This window comes from Megascapheus bottae, chromosome 1 (assembly GCF_031878675.1).
Source record: "Megascapheus bottae isolate mThoBot1 chromosome 1, mThoBot2.hap1, whole genome shotgun sequence".
In the NCBI taxonomy this organism is placed as follows: domain Eukaryota; kingdom Metazoa; phylum Chordata; class Mammalia; order Rodentia; family Geomyidae; genus Megascapheus; species Megascapheus bottae.
Genome location: NC_143509.1, coordinates 47,841,863 through 47,868,403, shown reverse-complemented (window position 1 = coordinate 47,868,403; position 26,541 = coordinate 47,841,863). Strand labels below are relative to the sequence as shown.

The window sequence follows — 26,541 nt, the reverse complement described above, 5'->3', positions numbered from 1 at the left end:
TTTCACCAAATGATCTCGGTATGGAATGAAAGCATGGGAACAACAACAGAGCAAGAGAACAAGATTCCCCAGTGTCACTTCTTGTCACCGCTCTTCCCCACTACCCAATGACTGCCTCTCCTGAAAGACTGGACCCCTAGCTCCTCCACAGAGCCAACCAGCAGTGTGCTGTTTCCGCAGATAACAGCACTTCCACCAGCAGAGGGCAACAGTGAACTAGCAATGTCAGACCAGACCTATCCTGCACATTTGCTGGGACCACACAGTAACCCAGTTACTCAAATCATCCAGCTTCCTTCCGAGCAGCCTCAGCCTCAGCTCCAGCAGTACTTTCACTTGCTCTTTTAAGACTGTCAAATCAGTTTGTGGTTTGGAAATGATTTACCAGAACAAAATTTCTTCTAATATTCTCTCTCTCCCCCCCCCGCCCCGTGTCTCTTTCTCTCTCTCTCTCTCTCTCTCTCTCTCTCTCTCTCTCTCTCTCTCTCTCTCTCTCTCTCTCTCTCTCTCTCTCTCTCTCTCACACACACACACACACACACACACACACCACTCAGCAAAGTATTTCCCCTTATGTTGAGAGACTATCTGTGATTTCCAAACTAGTCTTTTGAACCCCCACTCTTCTCAACATGCCTTGCCTCTAGACAGGAAGAAAATAACATGGGTAGCCCAAAGTCAGCAAGTCGAAAGGAAAACACTGAATCATTCATCTCATACTCATTCCCTAAGCACCCACTGGGTTCCAGGCCCTGAAGAGAATCCAACTGGGGTTGACCATTCAAACACAAACAGATGAAAAACACATGGCATTGGAACAAAGCAATTTTCCTTCTTCCTGAGTTAAGTGGACTCTTGTAAAAACCCTTTGCAAAGTAATCCTCATATTTTTGTTTCAATCATTTGGTTACTCTTTCCCTAGGCCTCACCAATTTGTTTAAAATAGAGACCCTCAAAGAAAACACTGTATTCTAATAAAAACCCAATGCCACAAAAATTCCCTCTTCCCAGCTCTCCAAACTTGGCTTCCAGTAATTCTTTTTTTTTTTTCCCTCCCAACTACCCTGTACTGCCAGTTGTGTTTCAGGCTCTATCCTAGCCACTGGGAATACTGAGAACATATTACTGATTTTAAGGAATCCAGAGCCTCTGAAATGTGAGGATATTATGTAGGGAGAAATAACATGGCTCCCCCTAAGATGTGCTGTAACTTGATCAGGGTTACTTTAGATCTGCAGGGGCAGCCTCAAGTGTCAAGATACCTGCCTACTGCCCACAGAGCTAAGAAAAAGGAACCCAAGACACCTACTATATGACGTTTCTGTCATCCTTGTACATGTGTGGTGAGTATCTCAGTGACAGAAGAACAGAAATGACAAATTACAGATGATTCTATAGATGTAAGAAAAGGGAAACAACTCAGAAGAAATGATTCATTCCTTCAACACTTTTTTAACCTGTGTTTCATGGGGCAGATGGATTATCTGCCGAAAAGCAGATAAGATATAGAAATACCCACTTACGAATTCTGCAAAAGTCTTTTGTTTTCCTAGTAAGTGAAATCATATTATGGGTCTTATTACATTGTTTTTTAGTTGGTTATATGGGGAAAATGTTACTTGGTCATCAAATGATAAAGAGACTTGTGAGTTCTAAAAGTATAAGAAGTACAGGAAAGTCTGTGAGATGATTATTTCTAATGAAACAGCAAAAACTGGCAGAGGAGGTATAGCTCATGTAGTAGAACACCAATTTTTAACCAAAAAGATAATTCCAAACTAGAATGTGAAACTCTAGGTTCAAGGCCTACTAACTGGGAAAGAAAAGAGGAACAAAAATGTGGCATAGATCTAGCACTGAGTGGCAGAGCCAACTTTAGCTTCCAGAGTTATGTGGGCCCATCCCAAGCTGTTCAGCTTCCAAGTGGCTTTCTTTATGCTTCCCCCGAAGCTCTGCTTCCCCTATCTCACTATCATCCACAAGAGAGTATTTTAAAAGCTACACAAGAGAATCTAGATACAGCCCACCCTTTACTTTCTCCTTAAAACTTTATAGAGTGCTCTATTAAATAGCTCTCATCTTCTGCAGCACAACAGGAGCTCTCAAAAGCTCCAGCCTCTGGGAGGGAAGGGGGAAATGTCTCCTCCCTTGCATTCATTTTAAGGGATTCACTTGATAAGAAGCCAGGGAGGCTGGCAGGAGATGCAAGGCCCTATGGTGAGGAGACAGCAGAGGAAAGCAAGGAGACACAAAACTGAATGGATGTTTACATCGCCTCCATTGTCTTATTTCTTTAAATGGAAGAGAATTCTGCTCACTGTGCTGTGCATAGGCCTCTTTGGATATAGGAGACAAAACTTTCACCTGACCATTGGGGGAAGGGTGCAGGGGAATATTCTATAAAAATACTTGGAAGAATACCCCAGAAATCTAAGAACAGAAACCATAACAAACTGGGAATATACCAGGGACCTTTATTTAATTATTTTTGACTCCACCTGAACTTTCATATTCACCCTCATAGAGCTTGCAAAGCTCTGTATCATCTAGTTCAGACCCTCAAGGGGAGAATTCTGTTCCCCCTGATTCGGTTGGAAGGATACATGTCCCTTTGATTCACAAGCAGGCTAATAGATTAGTTTCTCTATCCAATCAGCAATAAAATTTCACTGTATAAAATAAGATTTATTAAGGGGGAACCCTTAGGCATTGTCTTTTTTATTTGTTTGTTTTTTAGAACTATTTCTATCTATTCTACTTCTTTGTATTTCATTAAAAATTGTTAGGGAAAGGGGTGATATTGATCAAGATACATTGTGCTAATAATCTGACATGGAATTTTAATCTCTTTGCACAGCTACTTTAAAATATTTTTTAACTTCAAACGAGTTGTTAGAAAAAAATCTTGTTTATATCTACAAAAGAATCTTGCTGGGATTTTGATAAAATTGTGCTAAACCTGTAAATTAAATTTGAAGAGGCTTCACATCTTTACCTTGCCGAGTCTTCCAATCCACACAGTGATGAGATCATGCATTCAGATTGCCTATGACGTCTTTCATCAGGGGCCTATACTCATCAAGCAAGTATTATATGCATTTTGTCACAGTAATACATACTTATTAGTATCCCTTCTTTGTGCATGATTATAAATACTATGGTATTTTTAATTTTGGTTTTTATTTCTTTATTGCTATTACATAAAAATACTCTATAATAAACAGGCAATGGTGGCTCATGCCTGTAATCCTAGCTACTCAGGAAGCTTAGGTTTGAGGATCATGATTCAAAGAAAATCCATGAGACTCTTTTATCTCCAGGAAGTCAGAAGTGGTGCTGTGGCTCAAGGGATAGGGTGGTAGCCTTGAGCTGAAGAGCCCAGAGACAATACCAAGGTCCAGAGTTCAAGCCCCATGACCAAACCAAAAAAAAATTATTATATACTGACAAAGTACTATATATACTGACATAGTACTATACATTAACATAATACCATATACTTATATGTGTGTGTGTGTGTGTGTGTGTGTGTGTGTGCATGTATATCTATTTCTTGCATCTTGCAGCTTTGCAAATTCTGGAGTTCTCTAGATAGACTCACTTCATATGCAAACAAGGACAGTTTTTATGTTTTCCTTTCTGCACTATATTCTATTTCCTTTCCTGCCTAATTGTACTAGATAAAACTTCAAACAGTGTTCTAAATCTTGGGCAAAACCACAGAGTTTCACATAGCACAATGGTATCTCTAAGTTTTATGTAGGTGTTCTTCCTCATCCAGAAGAGTTAATATCATGAATGCATGTTAAATAGTTTACAAATGATTTCTCTGCTTCAAATCACATGGTTCTGTGAAGTTTATATCCATTGAGTTTTTAATAATTCAGCATTTCATCTCTTAAATAAACAATTTGGTCAAGAAATTGAACTATGTTATATATTAATGTAGTTTATTTGCAATTATTTTTAAATTTTCTGAATCAATATTCACAATAAATTTTGATCTGTAGTACTATTTTTGTAGTATTTTTGTCTAGTTTTAGTGTGAGATTATACAAGCCTCTCAGAATAGGTTGGGAAGCACTTCCTTCTCTCCTATTTTCTGGAAATATTATATATAAATTGGTGTTCACATATAACAAATTGGTATTCACATATATAATAGAATTCTCCAATGAAACCATATGGGCCTGGAGACTTCTTTCAGGGGAGGTTTTAAATACAAATTAAACTTCCTAATTGTCGAGCTATTCAAGTTCTCTATTTCATGTCAAGCATGTTGTTTTATTGTATGTGTATTGAAAAATTGGTCCATTTATTGTAAGTTGTTAAATGTATGTGTATAAGGTTGTTCACTGCAATTTTTTATTATTTCTTTGATGTTTGCAAAATCTGGAGTTATAGTTCCATTTCATTCCCAATATTTGTAATTTCTGCCTCCTCTGTTTAAAATTATGTTTGTTAGAGATTTATTAACTAAACAGCTCATTTAGAGAACTGGCCTTTGATTTTAATAATTTTATCTGTTGATTTGGATGTGTGTGTGTGTGTGTGTGTGTGTGTGTGTGTGTGTGTGTGTGTTGATCCTGGGGCTTGAACTAAGGGCCTGGGCACTGTCCCTGACCTTTTCTTGCTCAATGACTCTTATCACTTGCACAATAGTCCATTTCCAGCTTTTTAGTAGTTAGTTGAAGACAAAACTGACTTTCATGACATGTCTGGATTCCAATTGCTTCTGAGATCCTCAGATCTTAGCCTCCTGAGTAGCTAGGATTACAGGCATGAGCCATCAATGCCCAGGTGATTTACAAACTTTATGATGAATGTTAACTCTTATGTCTATTATTTCCTATTGCTGGCTGACTTTGTGATTTTATTTCCTAGCTTAAAAAAAAAGAAACAGAGCTTATATTATGGATTTTAATTTTTCTTTAACTGGTAAGAGCACTCTTCCTAAATCATGCACATTTGTATTCTCCTTGAGTTCAATGTACTTTTCAGTATTTTTTCTGAAACTTTGATCTCTACATTATTTAGAAGTCTATTATTTAGTTTCTAAAAAAGTTTCCTTTAATCTTTTTGTTATTGATTTCCACTTTGATTCCATCATTTTCAGAGAACATATTCCATTCCATGTTTCATTTCTTTTAAATCTTGACAAGATTTATTTGTGGCTTGGAATATGAGACATCATAATATTCTTGAAAAGAATGAGTGTTTTGGATGTTATAGGGTACGATATTTGATATATACTTATTACGTTCTGCTTATTGATTGTTGTGTTGAGTTTTTCTTAATCTTTATTGATTTTGATAGAGATGTTATATAAATTATTGAGGGAATGGTATTTTGGTCTCTATTGATACTTGTCTATTTCTGCTTGAAGTTGTTAGTTTTATTTTATATATTTTATAGCTCTGTTGTCCGATGCACAATTTAGCTAGGTTGTATCCTCTAGACTGACTTTTTATCATTTCCCAGTAGTCTGCTTTTTTTCCTGCTAATATAATCTACTGAGATTCTGTATTTTTGTACATAGTACAGCATTTGTGGAAGCACAGTAACTAAGTATGTCTAGTTATATCTCCTGAACAGACCAATGGGAACAGAGATTTCCTTCTCTTTATAATGCTTAGTCATTCTAAACTCTTCCTATCTTTACCAGAAAAAGGCATTTGGGAAAAATTATGAGCCCAATAACATCTTTTTTTTTTTTTTTTTTTGCCAGTCCTGGGCTTGAGCTCAGGGCCTGAACACTGCCCTTGGACTTTCTCAAGGCTAGAGCTCTACCACTTGAGCCTCAGCACCACTTCCAGCTTTTTTCTATATGTGGTACCGAGGAATCAAACCTGGGTCTTCATGCATGTTAGGCAAGCATTTTAACCACTAAGCCAAACTCCCGGCCCACCCAATAACATCTTAAATTTCTTATGAATCAGGTACCATTTTTACAAGTAAGAAACTATAATACTTGTCTGTGTAATATCTGTGATTCCTTATAAGTACTGATTACTTCCATACTGAGATTGAAGTCTAGTTTTCTTTCATGAAACATAATATTGTTAGGTTTATTATTTCCAGAGTCTAATGCCTTTTAAATAATGTCAACATATCATCTGATATCCTTCAGTTAATCAAGCAAGAAAGGACACCTGTAGCAATCATGAAAGAAATATAAGCCCAATAGTATGCCATAAATATCAAACAACTTATAAAATAATAGTACTGTTCTGAATTTGTTTTCTGGGTGTAAATGATTACCATAAATGGTGTCAGGATTCCAAGGTGAGATCATTGAACATGCTTTTGAAAGCAGTGTTGGCCCTCTTGAGTGGGTAAGAGCTAGTTCCCACACAACCAAACATACAAGGGAAAGGAGAAGTTAGACCCCAAGAGAATGACAAGACATTTTGAGGGCACTTTATGTCTAGTAGACTTAGTGGGTAGAAATTGCCCATAGAGCTCCACTGTGCACTTCCATAATAAACTATGCCTCAAACTTCTCAACCTAATATTCAATATTCGTCTCCATTCTTGGCTCCTTCCTATCTTTCTATCTTGTTTCTAGCTCTCTCACCTTGAGCTGTTTGTTTTCTAAAGCCTGTCACAGTGTAACACTGTTCATATTATTCCTTGTTTCAAGAGTCTTCCCTTTTTTCATCATATGTTCTTGTAAACTCTTTCTCCTTTTATATTAGGCATCTTATTTAGATTCTTTTTACAATACCAATGGTGTCTGGGTTCCCATAGAATCATTTGTAGGACTGTGTATCAGCACAAGTCATATGCTACTGTAATTCCATTTATTTATTCCTCCCCACAAGACTTTCTAGAATTTTCAATACATTTTTTCTTATTTGTCTCTGAATGTTCCTCACTTAGTAATATCTCAACTTACTAATGAGCCCAGTACTTATAAAAATGAATATATGAATGACTATCATGACACAATTATAATAGGAAGTCCAACTTTTGGGGCTGGGAGTGTAGCCTAGTGGCAGAATGCTTGCCTAGCATGCATGAAGCCCTGGGTTCGATTCTTGGTACCACATAATCAGAAAAAGCCAGCAGTGGTCCCATGACTCAAGTGGTATAGTGCTAGCTTTGAGAATATCCAAGGACAGTGCCCAGGCCCTGAGCTCAAGCTCCAAGACTGGCAAACATAAAGAAAGAAAACAAATAGACAAAGTAGTAGTCCAACTTGTATGTAATATAAAACATGTAGTAAAAATCATTGCAAATATTGTATATTTTTTTCAAATCTTGCTAAAGGCTCACGACTGAAATCCTACCTCCTCAGGAGGCTAAGAAAACCAACATGAGTAGGAAATACTGTGAGACTCATATCTCCAATTAACAACCAAAATGCCAGAAATAGAGGTGTGGATCAATTGGCAGAGCAAAACTATTTCAAGGCCCTTGGTTCATACCTAAGGACTGGCCTACACACACACACACACACACACACACACACACACACACACACACACACACACTTACTATCTTAACATCTACATTCATTAGATGATAATAATGGCACCCAGAAAATATGAGATGTGCACAATCAAGGTCAATTAACCAGCAAGTGATGAAACCAGGCATTTGCATGCACCAGACTTCTTTCACTTCTTGGTTCTTTCTGAGTCTGTCCTAATCAGTTACAGTCATGGGAAAACAAACATTTCCAAGTACATCATGACTGTAGTAACTAAATGCCCTCACTATCCTGTAATGCAGGTCACTCAGGGACCATTAGCAATCTGGATGAGTTTGCTGCCATAGAGAATTTATAGAAAAAAGCAATGTGCTTAATTAAATGATTGTTGAAAACACCCAGCTGGTATAAATGGATTCTGGCAATGGAGCTACTTTTGTTGCTGCCAGAGTCCTGCCACAGGTCATTAACATCTTGATAGATTTGAAGCACTTTTCAGCTCGAATGCTTTCACCCAAGGACAAAAGTAAGTCTTATTCAGCTTTAAGGTACTTGGATGCCCAGAGACATGGAGGCAGGAATTAACAGATATAGCCTCCAATGGAAGTGTCCATTAGAGTTAAATTTAAATCATGATAGTCAAGTTCTAAGCCATGCTATGTATCATAAATTGTACTAGGTACTGGAAGATGGGATTAAACAAAGTGAATCACAGTGTCTTCACTATTTCCACAAGGAACTATTCTCTATAGAGTAGGATGAGCCAAAGTAAGGGAGTGAAATGATTCTGGTTGTGTTAGTGCAAATCCATTCTATGGATTTGATAGCCCTTGAAAGATAGGGAGGGTCTAGACCAGTAGTAGAGAGGAAAGTCATTCAAAGTCATTCCCCAAATTCCTGATTTGGGGAAGAGGAGAAAATTCAGTTTGACTGACCCTGTTTCTAAAGATGTACCATATTTAAGAGGTCTGAAGTAGGCATTTCATACAGATTTCTAGGACTTAGGACTGCAACAGAATTATGACTAGATAGTAAGGAGGGATCCATGTTAGCGCATTGACTATGAGTATGAGCACAATCTGAACGAGTGCTCAGATTTAATGTACACAAAAAGGAGAGCTCATACTCTGTGGTAGATCTGGGATTCATCATAGCTAATATATTCCTAGCTCCCAGATACGCTAATGCTGATCTTAGGATCACAGACTTGGTAATAGAGACCTAGAACGCATAGAAACATGCAAAGAAAAAAAATATGAGATTGAGTAAAAGAAATCTGAATGTTCAAATAATTTGCATAGTACTTCCCTTCATCAATGCTTCATGACCTAGACAATTACAAATCTATTCTTTCTAGTGTTTTGGTCTATTTTCCTTCTAATTATTGTTAGTAGTGCTTTCTCATTACAGAATTAATGAATGTATTATCTCAGTTAGATAAAAGAGTGATTGGCTTTAGTCCATAAGCATCAATTACCATCCCCTACAGGTATCTGACATTTTTTTTTTCTAGTTGTTTCTAGGCAGAAACTAAATAAAGTCAAATGAACTAACAAAAGCCAGAGAAATCTCTGGAGAAGAAAAGAAGGAAAGGTCCTTGAACCTGCACAATGAACCCCTGACCCTTCTACCTGCAAACAAAAGACAATCAACAAAGAAACTAGACACAGGCACAAAGATCATTTAACCAATTTAAGCTGCAAGTGATCACTGTGTCAGGAGATGAAAAATCACAAATGCAGCAGGAGCAATGCAATGAGAAGACAACTAGGTGGGGAGAGAGGGGTCACAAAGTCAGGCTCTCCTGTGACCCTTGATAAATCTTTGCCCTTGGACAGGTCATTTAATATCAGAATTTCTTCATCCATAAAATAAAGCCAACAGTTCTTCCCAGGCTGTCTCCTGGGTTGTTTGAGAACAGGTGAAAAAGTACCATGCTGCTCTGCAGATCAGTGTAGTCCAGAGAGGCAAAATCCTGCCTGAAAGTGAGTTCCTAGATACCTGCTCTTCAATGATCCTTTGTCTCCTAGCATTCTTTCTTTCTTTTTAGGTTTAAAGCTCTAGGGAAGCTTTTTGTTCTGGAAAAATCTTCTTAAATTAAGCAGAGATACACTGCAGGCTTCCACTTAGTCCACCAAGTCCAAGAGACAGAATCCTCTGCTTTGTCAAACATGTTTCTGATAGAGGAACCACAGTGGTCTCTGCAGGTCATAGAAAATAGAAAAGGGAAGCCTTAGGTCTGAGAATGGTGGCAAACATTTGTTATACCAGCACTCAAGGGACTGAGATAGGAGAATTTTGAGCTCAAGGCCCATTCTTTACATAAGGAGAGGTGGAAAGGGAGGAAGGCAAAGAGGGACAGAGGAAGGGAGGGAGAGAAAAGGAAGAAATACAGGGAGGGATGGAGGGAGAGAATTAAGGAAGGAAAGGGAGAAATGAGGAAGGGAGAAAGGGAAGAAGGGAGGCCCTTATCCATTGAGAGATGTCAATAAAATACCATGGCATACATGCAATCTTTGCACAGCAGTGAAAGGCCTCTCGGCACAAATCAGGCAAACGTAATTGGTGGACCCTCATTTCTGCTACGTTATGTCCGTGATCATCTTCCTCTCCTTGATTCCTCATTGAAATCTGTACATATGGCTTCCTACTTTGTGCCACTGCTGTGAAGTTTAAATAAGGAGGAACACTTGTAAAGTTTTGTAGTACTTTTATCAGAAGGATAAATGTAGATTTCCTTTTTAAAGTATACTCAAAATTGTTTTGAAGTTTTTTTTATCTTTAACATATATCACATATTTCATTTTCCCCCAACCATAAAGTATTTTTCTGTGATAGTGATAAACACTTCTTACTCAGTTGTTTATAGTTAAAAGAAAAGGAATATGCCCTGGAAAATGTGTGTAACCACTAGAAGTTTGAAGTAATTGTTAAATAATAAATAAACAAATAAATCTGCAACAACCGCATGATTACCAGGGAAGGCACTAAGAAATAAAATAGTACTATTTAAACATCATAGAAATTATATGCCTTATAATCCTTCCAGTGGCAACTACACAAACAGCACTTATATGATACATGTTATCTACTTAACAAGTCATATTACTAATATATAACCACAGACTTATGATATATGTTATGCACTTAATAAATTATACTATAAAATATGATGATCTTTAGTAAGAAGGCATGAAAAAGAATTAGAATGTTATACACCAAAAATTCATGCTGTATTTGTTTCTTTCATGAGCAGTGGATTTCTAATAAACTAAAGAAAATGCTAACAGATTGATGGATTAAAATTTTAAAATTAGGAAACTCCCAGAGTTTGCAGCTAGCATCATAGGAACTATTAGATCCAGTATTCAAAACCAGATCTTGCCAGGTGTGGTGGCTCATGTTAATCCTAGCTACTCAGGTGGCTGAGATCTAAGGATGGCAGTTCAAAGCCAGCCCCAGCACTAAGGACCATGAGACTCTTATCTCTAATTAGCCACTACGAAACCAGAAGTGGCACTGTGGCTCAAAGGGTAGGGTGGTAGCCTTGAGCTAAAGAGCTCAGGGACAATGCCCAGACCCAGGGGTAGGGCAGTAGCCTTGAGCTGAAGAGCTTAGGGACAGTGCCCAGGCCCAGAGTTTAAGCCGCATGACCACCACCACCAACAACAACAAACCAGGCCTCCCAGGACCATTTCTTCCATGCCACACTGTTTCTTCAGTCCTTCTTTTATTTTACAGTCTGCATATTGACACTAAGTGGGTTTTACATATTTGTAATAATAAAATACTTGGACTGAGACTGGGTGGCTTGGTGGAAATAATCATGGCGCATACTAAGTGCTTTTCATAAAAATGATGAAGAAAAAGAACTACTTTATTCCCACCAACAGAGACAAAGCTTCTCATTTAGAACACAAAGAATAAGAACAGCAATGCTTCCCCCAAATACCACTTCACACAAATGTGTCTGGAGGGAAGATCACATCTCCTGTTCCTGCACTACTATTGACAAAGACATCTGGAGTCTATTGTGCTGAAGAATCACTTTGTGGCCATCATAGCATCCTTTCTGAGGCTTTACCAAGTGTCAAGATGTTCTCCTTGGTACTGGCTTAATGAATCATTTCTAAAAGCACACATAATCTCTTTAAAGTATCCTTTTTTCAGAAGATCTAACAAAGGGAGGAAGAAAAGGAGGTAAAGGTTGAAATAAACACCAACTTTTCTTTATATGTGTGCAGGTATGTAAGTCACTGTGATAGGCTGGGCTAAATGCCTACACGCAGACAAGAAACTTCTTGAGATATCCATAATAATTTAGCTCTGTGGGATCTAGCTAGAGTTTAAGACTACACTTTTGCAGTTCCTCATTCTGGCCTCTCTGTTCTTTGTGTCTTCTTCCTCAATACCATCAAACATACTTTTCTAATTTTAACCCATGAATAGATCCATATCAATTGAGAATATTAAATGAACAAAACTTTAATAGGCTTCCATGACTTGATTTTTAGGCTCTTTGCCTCTCTGTGAGGCACAAATAGAAGAAACAAGTATGTCAGACTTATTCACCCCTGTCAAGCTCCACTTGAAAGATAATATCCAGACTCATCTGTTACACTCTCTACTCATCCTCTCCTGTGGAATGCTCTGTGGACAGTTGAGACAGTCCTCACTAAGTCCTGCAAAAGCTGGAAGACAAGATGGTCAGGCAAACTAAGTAAGATTGTGTGCACAAAGTACTTTCTAAAATGTTTCTCTATGCTGTAGTTTCTCAATAAAGTGGAATTATACTCTCTTCCAAACACGGAATCATGATCCAGTCAACATATCAGTTTCAGGGCCCCAAACCCAAGAGTTACTAAGGATTTTCCTTATAATCAAGCATTCACAATACCCAGCTATGTTGGCTATTATTACCTCACAACTCTTGAATGCACCATTCAAGAAATGTTTTGAGATAAATAATGGAATTCCATTTTATTTATTTTCTTAGTTCTTATTTCTCTTTTAAAGTAAATGCTATGTGATTCTTTTGCAATTGTGAGCACCATAAGTATGTTGCATGCATAAGAGGTTTAGAGGCTTTTGTGCGTGTGCATGTGTGTGTGTGCGTGTGTGTGTGTGTGTGTGTGTGTGTGTGTGTGTGTGTGTGTGTGTGTGTGTGTGTGTATGTATGTATAGTGGGTGGGGGGAGGTCATGAGGCTTGAACTCTGGGCCTGGGTGTTTTCCCTGAGCTCTTCAGCTTAAGGCTACTGCCCTTCCCCTTAAGTCATAGCCCCACTTCTCATTTTCCAGTGATTAATTGGAGAGAAGAGTCTCATGTTCTTTAGTGCCCAGGCTAACTTTGAACCTCAGTCCTCAAATCTCAACCTCCTGAATAGCTAGGATTATAGGCATAAGCCATCACCAGGCTTGTTTTTATATTTTTATTATGTCTAGCATGCACTCAGTATCCACAAGATAATGAGAAGAGCTGATGGAGACTGCATCAGCTATGCACCCAGAACACAATCTTCTATCATCTTGCAGCTTTCTGCCTGGCTATAACAACCTTCCCAGAATTACCCATGAAGATTTTCTTCACTTGTCATTTATCATTAGACAAAGATAATGTTAACCTTTGATACGTTTTTTAATGATGGAATAATAATTCCTAAACTTTTAGTGCTATTATAATGCAAAAGCTGCAGGCAAGACCCACTTTTTAAAATTTTATCTATGTTGTTAACATATTTCCAAGAAATTTAAAAGCAAAAAATCATCAAAGCAATAAATCAAGAAAGTAAGCTCTGTTCTGTTGTCTTTACCAATTGCTGTGGTATAAATATTTCCAAGTTGGCTAAATAGACACTGAAAACAGGATATCACTGAAGGAGGAGTTAGAAACAAAAGTGCAGTCCCCAAATACTATATATTCCCATTGTATCAATATAGTAGACTAAGTAGCTCCCAAAACATGCTCAACAGCAAAATAAAATAATCAGAATGTGATGTATTTAAATGATTAACTATGCTATATAGATACATATATATGATGAAAGTATTATATGAATTATTCTTAATGTTTAACAGCTTGCTCTTATGATTTCTGAAATTTTACTAAATGCAGCTTATGAATGAACCCAAACCAGCAGATTTACACCAGTGGCTTAGACCCTCACTGCTATAGTACAAGTACCTAACCTGTCTGTCACTCTGCTATTCATCCATTTAGCCTTAACACTTCAAACATACAAGTCAAAAACTCTCATCCACCTTTCCATTTGAATAGAGCCTTAAACAGGCTAGGTGTGGTACAAATGTGTTTAATGGTAAAACCACATCTACCCATGCAATTTACAGTTTTATTTATTTCATTTTTAATCTCACATGGTTCTCTCTAGAAATATTTTTGATTATGGAGGGGGCTTTTCTACATCTTCACTTGGTGCATAAAATAAATGCCTTATGTATTATGTTACCATTTTAAAATATGAAAAACATAGGCATTTCAATTCATGTCTAGTCATAAGGATTTTAGGTAAGGTTATGAATGTGTAGGGATCATCCTAAAATATAAATATGTTTTCCATTTTCCAACCCTTCAGTGGCTTCCTTAAAGTTTCTTAACATGGCACATGAGGCCCACAAACATTTCTCCAGACTCTTCTCTCTACAATTCCCATCTTGCTTTCCTCTTTCAAACTACTTCTAGAAGTCACACTAATCATGTCTAAAGAGTTCTCTGAGTTCATCAATTACCCAGCACCAGTACCTTACACACTTTTTTAAAGAATCAGTCCAATCAGCTTCGAGGTTAGTACAGGCTACTATTCACCTGCATTGCTCACTCACAGACATTCTCCATCTGACCACTTTATGCTCCTAATCTTCATTTTTCATTTTTAAAATAGTAATCATAATAAGGATCAAGGAAGTTAAAGATAATTCGTGAATGTGAACATTCTCTCTAATAGGCTCTTCATAAGAAAAGGCCTTTTACTCTTCATCTTTATCAAGACAAAATCCTTATTTTAGAATAAACATGCCTCAAATTTCTGATGAGCAACCAGACATGTTTCATTGGCATGGAAAGAGCTGAAAGTCAATGGGTTTTTAAGTTGGAAGAATCCCTTCGTATACAGAGGTATATGAGAAGAATCTTATATAGTTGGTATGGTTGGAGAACAGCTCCTTATTCTTGAGATCTATGTGTATGGATCTCATATCATTATAAAAACAGGCAAGAGGGTAGGAGGAGTTCTAGGTTCTTGCCTTTCTAGCTTGCATGTTTGTTTCTTTTGTTTAGTTTTTTGTTTTGTTGTCATTACAGCACTGAGGTTTTGTTTTCTTATTTCAGTTATTACTGTTTCATTTGCCTTTCTCTACTGTTGATATATTCTAATCTCTCATCAAACAAAGTAAAAGACTGGAGCTGTAAACAATCATGCAAAGACTCCACAAATGATCTTCCTTCTGACAATGGGCCTCTTTTTTGTGTGTGTTTGAACAATCAAAGAGACTCAGAACCCAGTCCAGCCTCCTGAATCATCTGCTTTACAACTTGCAGCTTTTTCTATTAGATAAGGAATCACGGAGCCAGTTAATAAATTCAACAATCAAAGCAAAAAGTGAGTACAGTCTCACTGTGTAAACATGACTAAAACCAAAGAAGGAAGAGGAAGGTTCTAACCTAGAGCAATGCCAAAAAAGGACCCTAAAGAATCACCATTTAAAGAAGCTAGATGGTTTCAAAGTACCGAGGAAGAACAAGTAAATACGATTGCATGAAATCCCATGGGCACAAGATACCTTAATTTTAATAGATGAGAAAAAACATGCAAGCAAGAAAGGGAAGGAAGGAAGGAAAGAAGAAAGGAAGGAAGTTAGTTTTCAGGTATACCTTACTCACTTCATAGCTCATTAATATCAGAGCTGGAGTCAAGGTTGTGTCCTTAGGGAGTAGCTATTCATATTTATCTGAAAACAAATGGTTTCACTATTCATTCCAGTTGATATTAAATCATGCTCAAAGAATGGTGAGCCTACCCTCAACACGGATCATATAATCACATGTATAGCACTCTGTGAAGGTAATATCAAAGAAAATACCATATTTTCACTCCCTATCATCTGGTTATAACTACTTACTCTGTCAAGAGCCAGAAACCTTGAATTTTCTCTCCAGATGTCTCAGCTATATGACCCTTCAGGTCTTCCATGGCAGTATCAATGGCACCTGGCTGGAAGAAGGAAACATTTAGTTTAAGGAAGATGGCACCCCTTTGTGCTTATGATTAGTTAGAATATTCAGTAGCAGTTCTTCCAGATACATAACAAAGCATGAAACATAAAGTTTTCTACTCGAGCTCTAGGTTTTCTTAATTTCTCCCCTTAGGTAGAACAAAAGCAAGGTAAGTAATACATTCTAAAGTTTTACTCATATTTTCTTATAGAAATGGAAGCAGCCAATTTTAGTATTTGCAACAGGAAGTTCAAAGCATTTAGTAATCTTTTTCTCTCTCCCTTATCCTCCCTTTCTCTTTTACTTTCCTTCACTTGCCATTACCTTCTACCCCCTCTCTTCTTCTCCTCCCCCCCCTCTGCAATTCTCTCTCTCTGCAATACTGAGTATTGAACTCAGATCTTCCTCCCACTTATTCAATAACCATTCCACCCACTGAGTTGTGCCTCTGGTCCTTTTCCTTGCAGCTGTTTCAGATAAGTTCTAACACTCGTACTCAAGTTAGCCTTGCAAAAGGCAGCTTTAAAAGTTCTCTAACTTTGGACAGGGCATGCAGGGGCAGAGGCTCCTAGAATGGTGGTTAGCCATTCTGGCCTGTTAAGGATAAATGAGCACTGGAAAAACAAACCAAAGACCCAGTGTATGTTATCCTTAACTTTTGTGCACCATGCTTTATGGAAAACCTTTCAGTTTCTCCAAAGGGCTAATCCATTTCAACATTTTGAAAACATCAGTGTTAACTTTGAATTGGCAGATGTAACCTGACCAACTCATGTTTGGTACCTTTCAATAAAATTATTGAAATGAAAAACAAAAAAGGTTCCTTAACTTTGACTCTGTGCCTTTTGATCTGAGCTATTCCTTGTTTCAGTGAACTTGGAAATCACCATGGGTTCCAACTTTGTGTTATAGACAAACAAGCAATGTCTTCCTCTTTTCACTTGAAAGCAAATAGCCAAAGAAAATCAGAAGTCTATATTTTTTTTCTGTTTTGTATAGTAATAAAGTATTAACAACCTCTCCAGAATTCCTCCTGAGGCAAAAACTGAGCTAAATAGTCCACCAGGACATAATTTTATCTTAAGACTCTTAACTAAGGTATACTGTCTTCAGTTCCTGTCCCCATTTCTCTGTATGTAACCTGAATCTAATGTGTGTACCCCTTAAATTCCATTTCATATCAGAATTACTAGATGAGTATTCAGCACATATTTATAGAATCATCATGAAAGTTGATTATTATTCAATCAGTTTGGGTTGAGACCTGAGCCTTTGCATTTCTTTTTCTTTTCTTTCTTTCTTTTTTTTTGTTTTAGTCCTGGAGCTTGAGCTCAGGGCCTGTGCACTATGTTACTGCTCTACCACTTGAGCCACAGCTCCATTTCAAGCGTTTTTGTGGTTAATTAGAGTCTCGTAGATGTTCCTGCCGGGTTGTCATTGATCCTCGGCCTCCTGATGAGTAGTTAGGATTACTGTTGTGAACCACTGGCTAGAATTTGCATTTCTAAGAAATTCCCAGATGGTGTTCTTTGTTGGTTTGAAGTCCATGCCTCATGGCACTGCTCCATGGGATGTTATTTTCAACCCTTGGCTGTACAAAACCATCACCAAGGAGCATTTAATAATTTCAGCATCAGCATACTAGATTAATTATAGTGGAAACTCAGTAAGAAAGGTCCTTGTATGAGAGTAGTAAAAATATTTAAAGCATCCTAGGTTATCTTCATGTTCAGCCTAGATTGACAGCCATGATAGCCCAGGACTTACAAAGTCTTGACCGTTTTATTTTAGTAATGAGTCACTTCTCAGTATGAGGAGCATTTTGTGGAGTTCCCCTAGTTAATAAGTGACAAAAATCAGACAAGAAACCTAGACCATTCCATTTTAGACCCCTAACACACTACTTCTACCTTCATTCCCCAAACTAATGGCATTAATGACAAATAGACCATACTATTTTATGTTAGTTTTCTTAATAATAAGACTTTAATGTCATATTCTTAGCCCTCTATAAAAACTATCATTCCTAATCCTCCCTGAGTTGATGATTCTCTCACAAAAGCACTAGCCTGTCTAGTGACTAATTGCTAACAAAAGAGAATTTTGACATTAGCCTGTCTAGAGCCTATTCAATTACCTCTTCCTTCCAGAGAAGGATAGTTATATGCTTTTCCTTTGGTTGTTTTTAAACCTCTGATAAAAGGCTTCAAAGAAGTGGAGCTATGGTTCAAATGATAGAGAGCTAGCCTTGAACACAAGCTCTCTGAGATAGTACTTAGGACCTGAGTTCAAGCCCTAGGACGTAGACAGGAATTATTTTGCTGGATGTGGGTGGTTCATGCCTGTAATCCTTACCTATTCAGGAGTCTAAGATCTGACAATCACAGTTTGAAAAAGCCCAGGCTGAAAATTCTGTAGAACTTTTATCCTCAATTAAATCAGATGAAGTACTAACATTGACCAAAAGGAGCTAAAGGACAGCACCCAGGCCTCCCGAACCACCCCCCCCCAAAAGAAATAAACAAAAGAACCTCACCTTTGAAACATTATGGAAACAATGCCTATTTATTAAGAAAAGAAATCTGACAGGGCGAGGGAAAGTGGCAGAAAAACATGGGAAGCGGTAAAAATGTTCAAGAAGTAATGTACCCACTACCTGATGAATATAATGGTAACCCCTCTGTATATCGCCCCAACAATTAAAAAAAAAAAGAAAAAGAGAAATCTGACAGTGGAATCTAATCATGAAAAATGAAACAAGATACCACTAACTACACATGTAATCCAGGTACACTGGTGGCTGAGAAATGAGGGTTGAGATTCAAAGACAGCCTGGAACAGGAAGACTGTTCCCCTCTTATATTTTTGTCCCCATTTCCCTCCCCCCACACTCTCCCCTCATTTTTCCCCTCCTATTTCAAATAAACAAGTAAACATCTATATAATATACCAGGTAACAAAATGGGATACTGTAACAATATGAGATTAACCAAAGAGCAACACAAGAGAAGCGAGACAAACATAATACATAAAGAATAACAGTCACTTATAATTAAGCTCTTATTTCCATGTCCTGGAGGCCCATTAACTTGGCCTATTCCTATATGGTCTTATCTGTGAGACTCTTATCTCCAGTTAACCACCAAGAAAACTTCAAGTTGAGCTGTGGCTCAAGTAGTAGAGGACCAGCCTTGACCAAAACTCTAAAGGACAATGCCCAGTCTCAAAGTTTAAGCACCAGTACTGAAAAAGAAAAACAGAACAAGAGAAATAGAATTGGTTCAAATGAAGCAGTGGTAAAAAGTACAATGCTTCATCTGCAGAGTACCTGCACACACCAGTGACCTGTTCACTCCACAGAGCCCACGCCATCCAGGCATAGGTGAGAAAATGCCTAATCGAAACAGTGACCTGTGTTTGTGTCCAGATCTGTCATTCATTAACTTTGTGACTATATCTAGTGATTTGAATTTTCTGTTCCTCTATTGTCTTAACTGTGAGATGACAGACTAGATGCAACCAACTTTCTCAATCAAGCAGATGATCAAATCTTCGTATATACCTTGTAGAAAATAGAAGAATAGCGCTTACAAGTGAAAATTGTGATTCTGTCATTTAAACAAGTTTTGCATTGTTTTGTTTTGTTCTTTAGTTGCTATTGGACTAAATGATTTTGAGCTTCCTATCAAGGGCTGATTCTGAGTTGTCAGAAAGCTGAAACTTTATGCATTGAGAAATCAGTTTCTGGATCACAAACAAATTTATGCCTTGAATTGCTGCTGTCATTGAAGGTTTTGTCTACATTCCTCATTTCCAGTGATCCTGGAAGCACTGTTGGCTGTCCTGGAAGGAAAAATCCCTATGATCTTTTGGCAATTCTCCCATCCCTCACCTCAGTTATCCTTGCAGAATAACTCTGCCAGGCCCCATGTTCCAAGTCTTCTTAAAGAACAGTGCTTTTGTTGATCACTTTCCCACTTAATGTGCTCACATAATTTTGGCCTCACAAATAGGACTCAGTGGTGAAACTAATACTTTTCAGAAAAAATAATGTAGAGTAGGAGAATAATAGAACGATCCTAAAATAAGCATTTTTGTTGAGTCCTTTTATACTGGGCACCTTGCCAAAATTATGTAAAGATGAATATAATCATGTAAAAATTTTCCAAATCCTGCAATCTTCCCTACAGAAAGCGACTGCCAAAATCTATCAAAATGAGAAATGATCTATGCTTTGATCCAAATACCCCACCTCTGTGAGGTTATATTTGAGTAATTCTTTCATGTGTGTAAAATAATTTGTGTATGAAAGGTTTTCTGTATCCTTTGTGTGTGACTAAGGAAAACTGGAGAAAAATGACACAACTAGTTTTGGTAGAATACAGACAGATGTATTACAAAGGGCATTCATATTATGTAGTAAGATAAATGTATGAAAGCGTGCCAGGTGTTAATGGCTCATGCCTGCAATTTTAGCTGAGATCTGAGAATCATGGTTCAGAGCTAGCCTGGGCGAGAATGTCTGTAAACTTCTTAGTTCCACTTTGCCACCAACAAAGAAAGAAAGGAAGCTGGAAGTGGAGCTGTGGCTTAAGTGGTAGAGCACAAGCCTTGAGCAAAGCAATCAAGTTCAAGCCCCAGTACCAGCACACACATCAAAAAGAAAAACAAAAACGAATATTGAAATATTTAAGAATACAAGGGAAGTAGCATTTTGGGATCCATGACAATACTATCAGCATTCTGTGCATTTGTTTGCTCAATTTGTTAGATGGATAAGATAAAAACAACGGAGTTACTAGGAGACAACAGAGCTTTTAGACGATGTCATGAAAAATCCTACATTAAAATAGTGGTAGTTGCAATAATGAAATGCTTTATCGTCACTCTCATCATTGTTAATATTAAATAAAAGAATTGTCACAGCAGAAGTTGAACAAATAAATCTAAAACTCCAGCAGAAATTAAATAGAAGAACACCAAATAATAGGCATATATCACATTACATAACATAATGAACAAAATTGCATCATAATGAAGCTTATAACATTGTTGATCAAAGCAAACCTACTCCTGCTTTCAAGGCCAGTCATCACTCAAAAAACCCCCAGCGCCTTGTGGTGTCTTCCATATAGTAAGCACTTTAGCTAGACAGGAAGAGGAGGAAGACATGGGTCAGGAAAGAAAGAATGTGCCCAGAGAAACGCACATACGCAGGTTTACCTAGAGGAGTGCCAACATGACTAAGAACGTTCTGTAATGAACACACTGGTAAGAAAATCAGCTCCAAGTCATATGTGATTTGTAAAGACCAAGCAAATTTGTCTTTCCCAGAAAATTAAGAGAATGCATCTTAATACATTATCAAGATAGATTTGCTCCCCTCACAAATCATTTTGATTACAGCATTTTTTTAAATCTCAATCTTCAAGGAATTTTAATCTGAGGAGCATCCAGAGTCCTTTTCCCAATAAAATGCCAACTTTGTAGACTCATATAGGAAATAGCAATAAAATGATAAGGCATATTCTCAATGTGAGAGCAAGTCACAGGGATCCCTCTTGCAAGAGAGTGGAAAAGGGAGAGACTATGAAAGCCAAATTAGTGTCATGGAAGCAATGACATCTCACTACACAATGGGAAGTCCTGAACCTGCTTATTAAAGTCTCGTTGCTCACAATAGAACACAGGCTATAAAAAGGCCACGGGGAACTATTAATTAAATATTAAAAGATCAAATAGTTTTAGTCCCATTAGTTTGTATGTAATTTACATGCTCAAGTATAAATTTAGAGATAATTTCTCATCCTGAATTGCTTTCAGCTTTCTGATATGGTATCTGCAAATATAGAGTCCTACAGGGAGTTTAAAAATATCTTTTTCCATGTGGATTAAGTATTGTTTCTTTCATAAGAAGTTGCTTTTGAAGATCAGTCTCCACAACTAAGATGATTACCATAATATACCTCAATTTATTAGCCTTGAGGGATACTTTTGTTCAGAGAAGGCACTAGGCCTTTTTATAGCTATATCTAAGCAATAATAGAAGATACACTAAAACCCAAAAGAAAAGGTTATCCAAGCATACTGATGGAAATTGGTTTAAACTTCAACCTATGTGGCCTCTAATTTATTTTCCAAGGTCAGAGATGGTATAGATAGTGAGAAGTGACATGAGTCCTGGATTATAGGCTTATCTTTCAATCTTGGCATTGTCCTAAAGCCAGTTGACCTTGTATGCTTCAGGAATGGATTGAGCATTACCTAAGATATTCTACCTCTGAACAATATTTGCCAAAACTGATATGGAGAAGTACAGTTTTGGTAAATAAATAACAAGTTGGAAAATGGAGGAAGGAAACTCCCAGATTGACAAGAAAGAACACATGTCTTTTCAGGGAAATTAACTAAGATCTGAGTTCCTGATGCTAAAAATGCTTTTTTTTTTCAAATTTGTTTATTTGAAATAGGAAAAGAAAGGGGAGAAACAAGATGAGGGGAGAGGATGTGGGGAGGGGAATGGGGACAAGAACATGAGAAAAAAATTTCACGGAGAGTGAACTCATTTTGCACTAGGAAAATGTATAATCAATTATTGCCTAGTCAGTGCTTAAGCTAATAATATACATCATTTCAAGAAAAAAATGAATAAAAGTTCTTTTTGTCAAAAATGAATTTTCATATGCTTGCAAATCTAACTCAAAACACATGTAATGTATCTGTTTTCTTATTATTCTATTTCTTATTATTCTTCTAGTGCCTGAGAAATTTGAGTTCCATCCTGCCACCTAAGACAAGGAAGAACTTTCCAAATTTAAATTATACAAACAGGAAACAATCTAAATATTCAACAAAGGTCAAATAAATTGTTGAATATACCTATAGTGGGATATTACAGAGTTGTTAAAATGATGTTTTTAAAACATATTGTTGCAATGGGTAATAAGAGTTCACATAATCCCACTTGTACACTACAGCTATATAGAAAGTAGTGAAAAGAAAGAGCTTCAAATGATCATGAGGCTTATTCAATGGATTCTTACTAACTTTAAACACTGAAATTATGGAATTCATTTTGCTTATTCCCGTTTTCCCATTTTTCCTGAATAAGCCACTTCCTACCTGATGATCTTAAAAATCTGTTAGTGGAATGCTTGGCCAAGAATTTCTGCACCTCCCCCCCCCATCCCTACACTACGCTTCTTGAATTGTAACATGAGTCCTTTATGTACTTAGTGTTGAGTACATTTTTTTTCTAACTGTGGCATGCCATCTTGGAACTGTGGCTGGAGAGTTGGTGAATTTTAGCTCTAGTTTTGTCATTTACTGCATTCTTCATCAGGTCAAAGCTCATTAATGTGATATTTAAGTGAGGTACTTCCACTTCTCTGAGCTCAAATCCCTTCTGTGTATGTATTACTCTACTCCAACTACCACTACACCAACCGATTTGATCTCCAAGCTAGTAAAATTCCATTATTTATTTTTAAATACATATCATTATAAATTCCAACTGCTGCATTTTGTGTTTCATTACTCTTCCATGTGTTAATGAATGTTCATTATACTCATATGCCAAAAAGAACTCTTCAAACCATGTTTCCTGGTCTAGAGAGTTTTTTTATAGACCTACAAAATATGTTCTTCACATTGACTAAAGTCATTCACTGATAATTCTCATAAAGAGGTCATATACTAATTTGCATGCTAGCAAAAGCATTGGAGTCACAGTGAGAAGTTTCAAAGTCTAGATGAAGCTTGTCTACTAAGACAATGTGACTTACAGAACTGACTTAGTTTCTTTGAAACTTCAATGTGTTCACTTTTAAGACAGATGGTACATTGTCCCCTGCTTGCCTTATAGTAGTGCATTATAGGACTAAATATATAAAGGATGTGAGTTATATAAGCTACACAGCCACAAAAAATTAAAGAAATACCATATAAATATGTATTAATGTCTCTAGTTGCTCTGGACAGTGTCCATTTAGCTAAGCTGGAGCTACATTTCCTAGAATTGCCTTTCCTATAGTTTTTCAAATTAGGCTTGGCTACATGAGACATTTATAAAAGATGAAAAGGCGTAAGTGCAACACCCATTGTTTTCCATGCTGATAATCAAGGCAAGTTATTATGCACCATAGCAGCTCTTATTTATGGCAACTATAATCTGAGTTCACGTAATCACAAGAGGCAGCACTTAAACCTGTTTCTTCTTTCATTATAGTTTGAATACACAATGTACAAAGCATTTTCTAGAGTTTTGTCATCTCTAATGTAAATAGAATTCTGTTACCCCTGATAGGGGTAAAGATACCACTTCTAAAAGTGACCTTATATTAGTAAAGGTAGAGTTGGTGGGAGACAGACAGGGGCCCCAATTTTCCCTTGTGAATTGCTTCATGATGAAGAATTTCAGTTTTGCCATGCAGTTTTTTTCTTTTCTTACTCAAAGTTCACTATTTCCTGTATACAGCTTTCAGGACCAACTTCAGGCTATCACCACATGTAAGAATAGCAATTTTGCAAGACATTTTAGCCAGCTCTCGTGATTTTACCTGCTCCCAACAGTAACTCAGTGACTCTATCAATGTGTTATTCTTTCTCATCAAACCCTGACATCATCCATACCAACCATCATAAAAATTCTAAAGAATGCTTTCATTTCCTTTATACCTCTTTCACACAATTCAACTTCACACACTCAATAAAGTTCTTATAGTTTGGAAAGCAAACCATAGCTTGACATAGGCAACAAACACTCATGCAAACAGATACATTTTTAGCACCTACCAAAGTACCTTGTAAATAGAAGTCGATGTAACACTTAAACACCACACATACACACACAGTTTGTTTAGCTAAAACTTTGTCTTAAATATGTTTTTCAGGCTACCAAACCAGGATTTATTAGTTAAATAGTCACAAATCATTCATCCTCATTTATATGATATTTAATTGATACAATTTTTAATGAAGATATGACCCAGGTCCACATTAAAATTGGATGATCTCTTGTCACAGCACACACTTTTCAAATTTGCTTTCCTTGTTGCATAGTAATGTTGACAAGAAGACTAACTGGGAAAGAAAAATCATTAGATACAGGAGAAACCTTAGCAAAGACACAGGAAACCCATGAAACGTTCTTTCATCAACTCAAATAATAGAAAGATAGGGGTGTGTGTGTGTATGTGCATGTGCTCATATATATGCCAATACTGGGAATTGAACTCAGGCCCTGGATATTGTCTCTGAGCTTTTATAGCAAAGCTTGCACGGTGACACTTGAGCCACAACTCAACTTAAACCTTTTTGGTGATTAATCAGAGATAAGCATCTCATGGACTTTTCTGCCAGAGGCTGGCTTTGAACCATCATCCTCAGATCTCAGCTTCCTGAGATCTAGGATTACAAGAATGACTCACCTGCGTCTAGCTTTAAGAAAGCATTTTTACAAATCATATCCACTTATTTACTTTCCCTGCTCCACTGCACAGATGTGAACGCTCAGCTACAGATTGTAGCTACAGACTGAGCTCTTGAAGTGCATGCTCCCACGCTGAAATACCAGAATCTTAACATCAATCCTGAAGCGTCAGCCCATTCTTAGCAACTCTTTCGTGCAGCCTACGTTATTTTTCCAAATAACACTTTCACAGCTTTATATTCTAGCTGCTGCTATGTTACAGATTCTCAATTCATAACATAAAAAAACCTCTTTTCCAAAGTAAGTTCAGTTTGGGGCAGTACAAGAGTTTGATTTAAAGCGTTATATTTGCTAGACAGGTTCTCTGCCTATGAAAAAATGTCCCTAGCTGTTGTTGTGGTGGTGGTTGTTTCAGATGGGGACTCACGCTTTTACAAGGAGACAATCCTGGACCATGCTGTTATTATTTTTGCTTCCTATAAGGCCAGGATAATGGATAGACACCACTACTGCTGGTTTAAAACGTTAGTTCTTTGAGGCCATATTTAGCATCCACACAGTACTAAGAACAAAATCCAGGGAGACTAGAGGAACTGTACCTCTTAATCTTCTCTGAGCAATCACAAGTAGAATCTTTAGCTTCTTTGAAGTCCATTGCACATAAGAATACCTAGATCATATCTGCTTTGTTTATTAAATGGAATTAATAATAAGCATAACAATTTGCCAAACATGTATTATATTAAAAGATAAGATGTCTTTTTTTAAGTTTTTACAAAGTAGTTAGAAGCATTATCAATTTTACCCGTGTAACGAAGTATTTCCGTGAGATATAGGGCTGGTGGTAAGGATTGGGATAGAGTGTTGACTTAGTCACACTTAATTGCCTTGAGATCTGTCTGAGGCTGGGGTCTTCCCGGCCTTCACGCCCCTCCTGCATGGACAGGTGATCAGCTTCAGAAGACTGGTCATCGTCTTCTTGTTTCAGAGACACAGGTTGGAATCCCTCAAAATTCCCAATTGTTGACATGTTTTTCAGCCTGTAGGAGAGTAAGAAACAATTCTTCCATCAGTAAAGGGGAAAAAAGAGGCATCTGTATCTTGGTTATGCCAAAATGTGGTATGATGAGCAAAACATATTTCCAAACTGTCAAATATCCATCTACACATTATCCAAAGAGAGTCACTAAAGGATAATGCTTAATGTCACCTATGCCTGTCCACCACCTGTGACCATTTGACAGATGAGAGGCAGAGACTATGAACAGAAAAAAATAAATCATCATCTCATTATTTATTCCTGGAGAACAGAAGTTGAATGAAGGAAGAACAATATGAAATAATTACAAAGTGATTTCTCTTCTAGATTTGCTTGAAAAAACTACAAGAGTAAAAGCTTATACCAGTGATATTACACTTTCAGGTCTGTTTTGTGAGCAACTAAGGGA

At 37.2% G+C, this 26,541-nt stretch overlaps 1 protein-coding gene across 1 annotated transcript in view; it reads right to left on the bottom strand.

Annotated features, from left to right (window-relative positions):
* Tprg1 (tumor protein p63 regulated 1) overlaps window positions 1-26,123 on the bottom strand; it is a 99,610-nt gene extending 73,487 nt beyond the window's left edge. The window contains exons 1-2 of the mRNA XM_090331722.1: window positions 25,899-26,123; window positions 15,570-15,661 (exon numbers count right to left, since the gene is read on the bottom strand). Of these exons, the coding sequence (XP_090187848.1) occupies window positions 15,570-15,661; window positions 25,899-26,123 (317 nt within the window). The remainder of the gene's footprint in view (window positions 1-15,569; window positions 15,662-25,898) is intronic.
* Window positions 26,124-26,541: the final 418 nt, after the last annotated feature.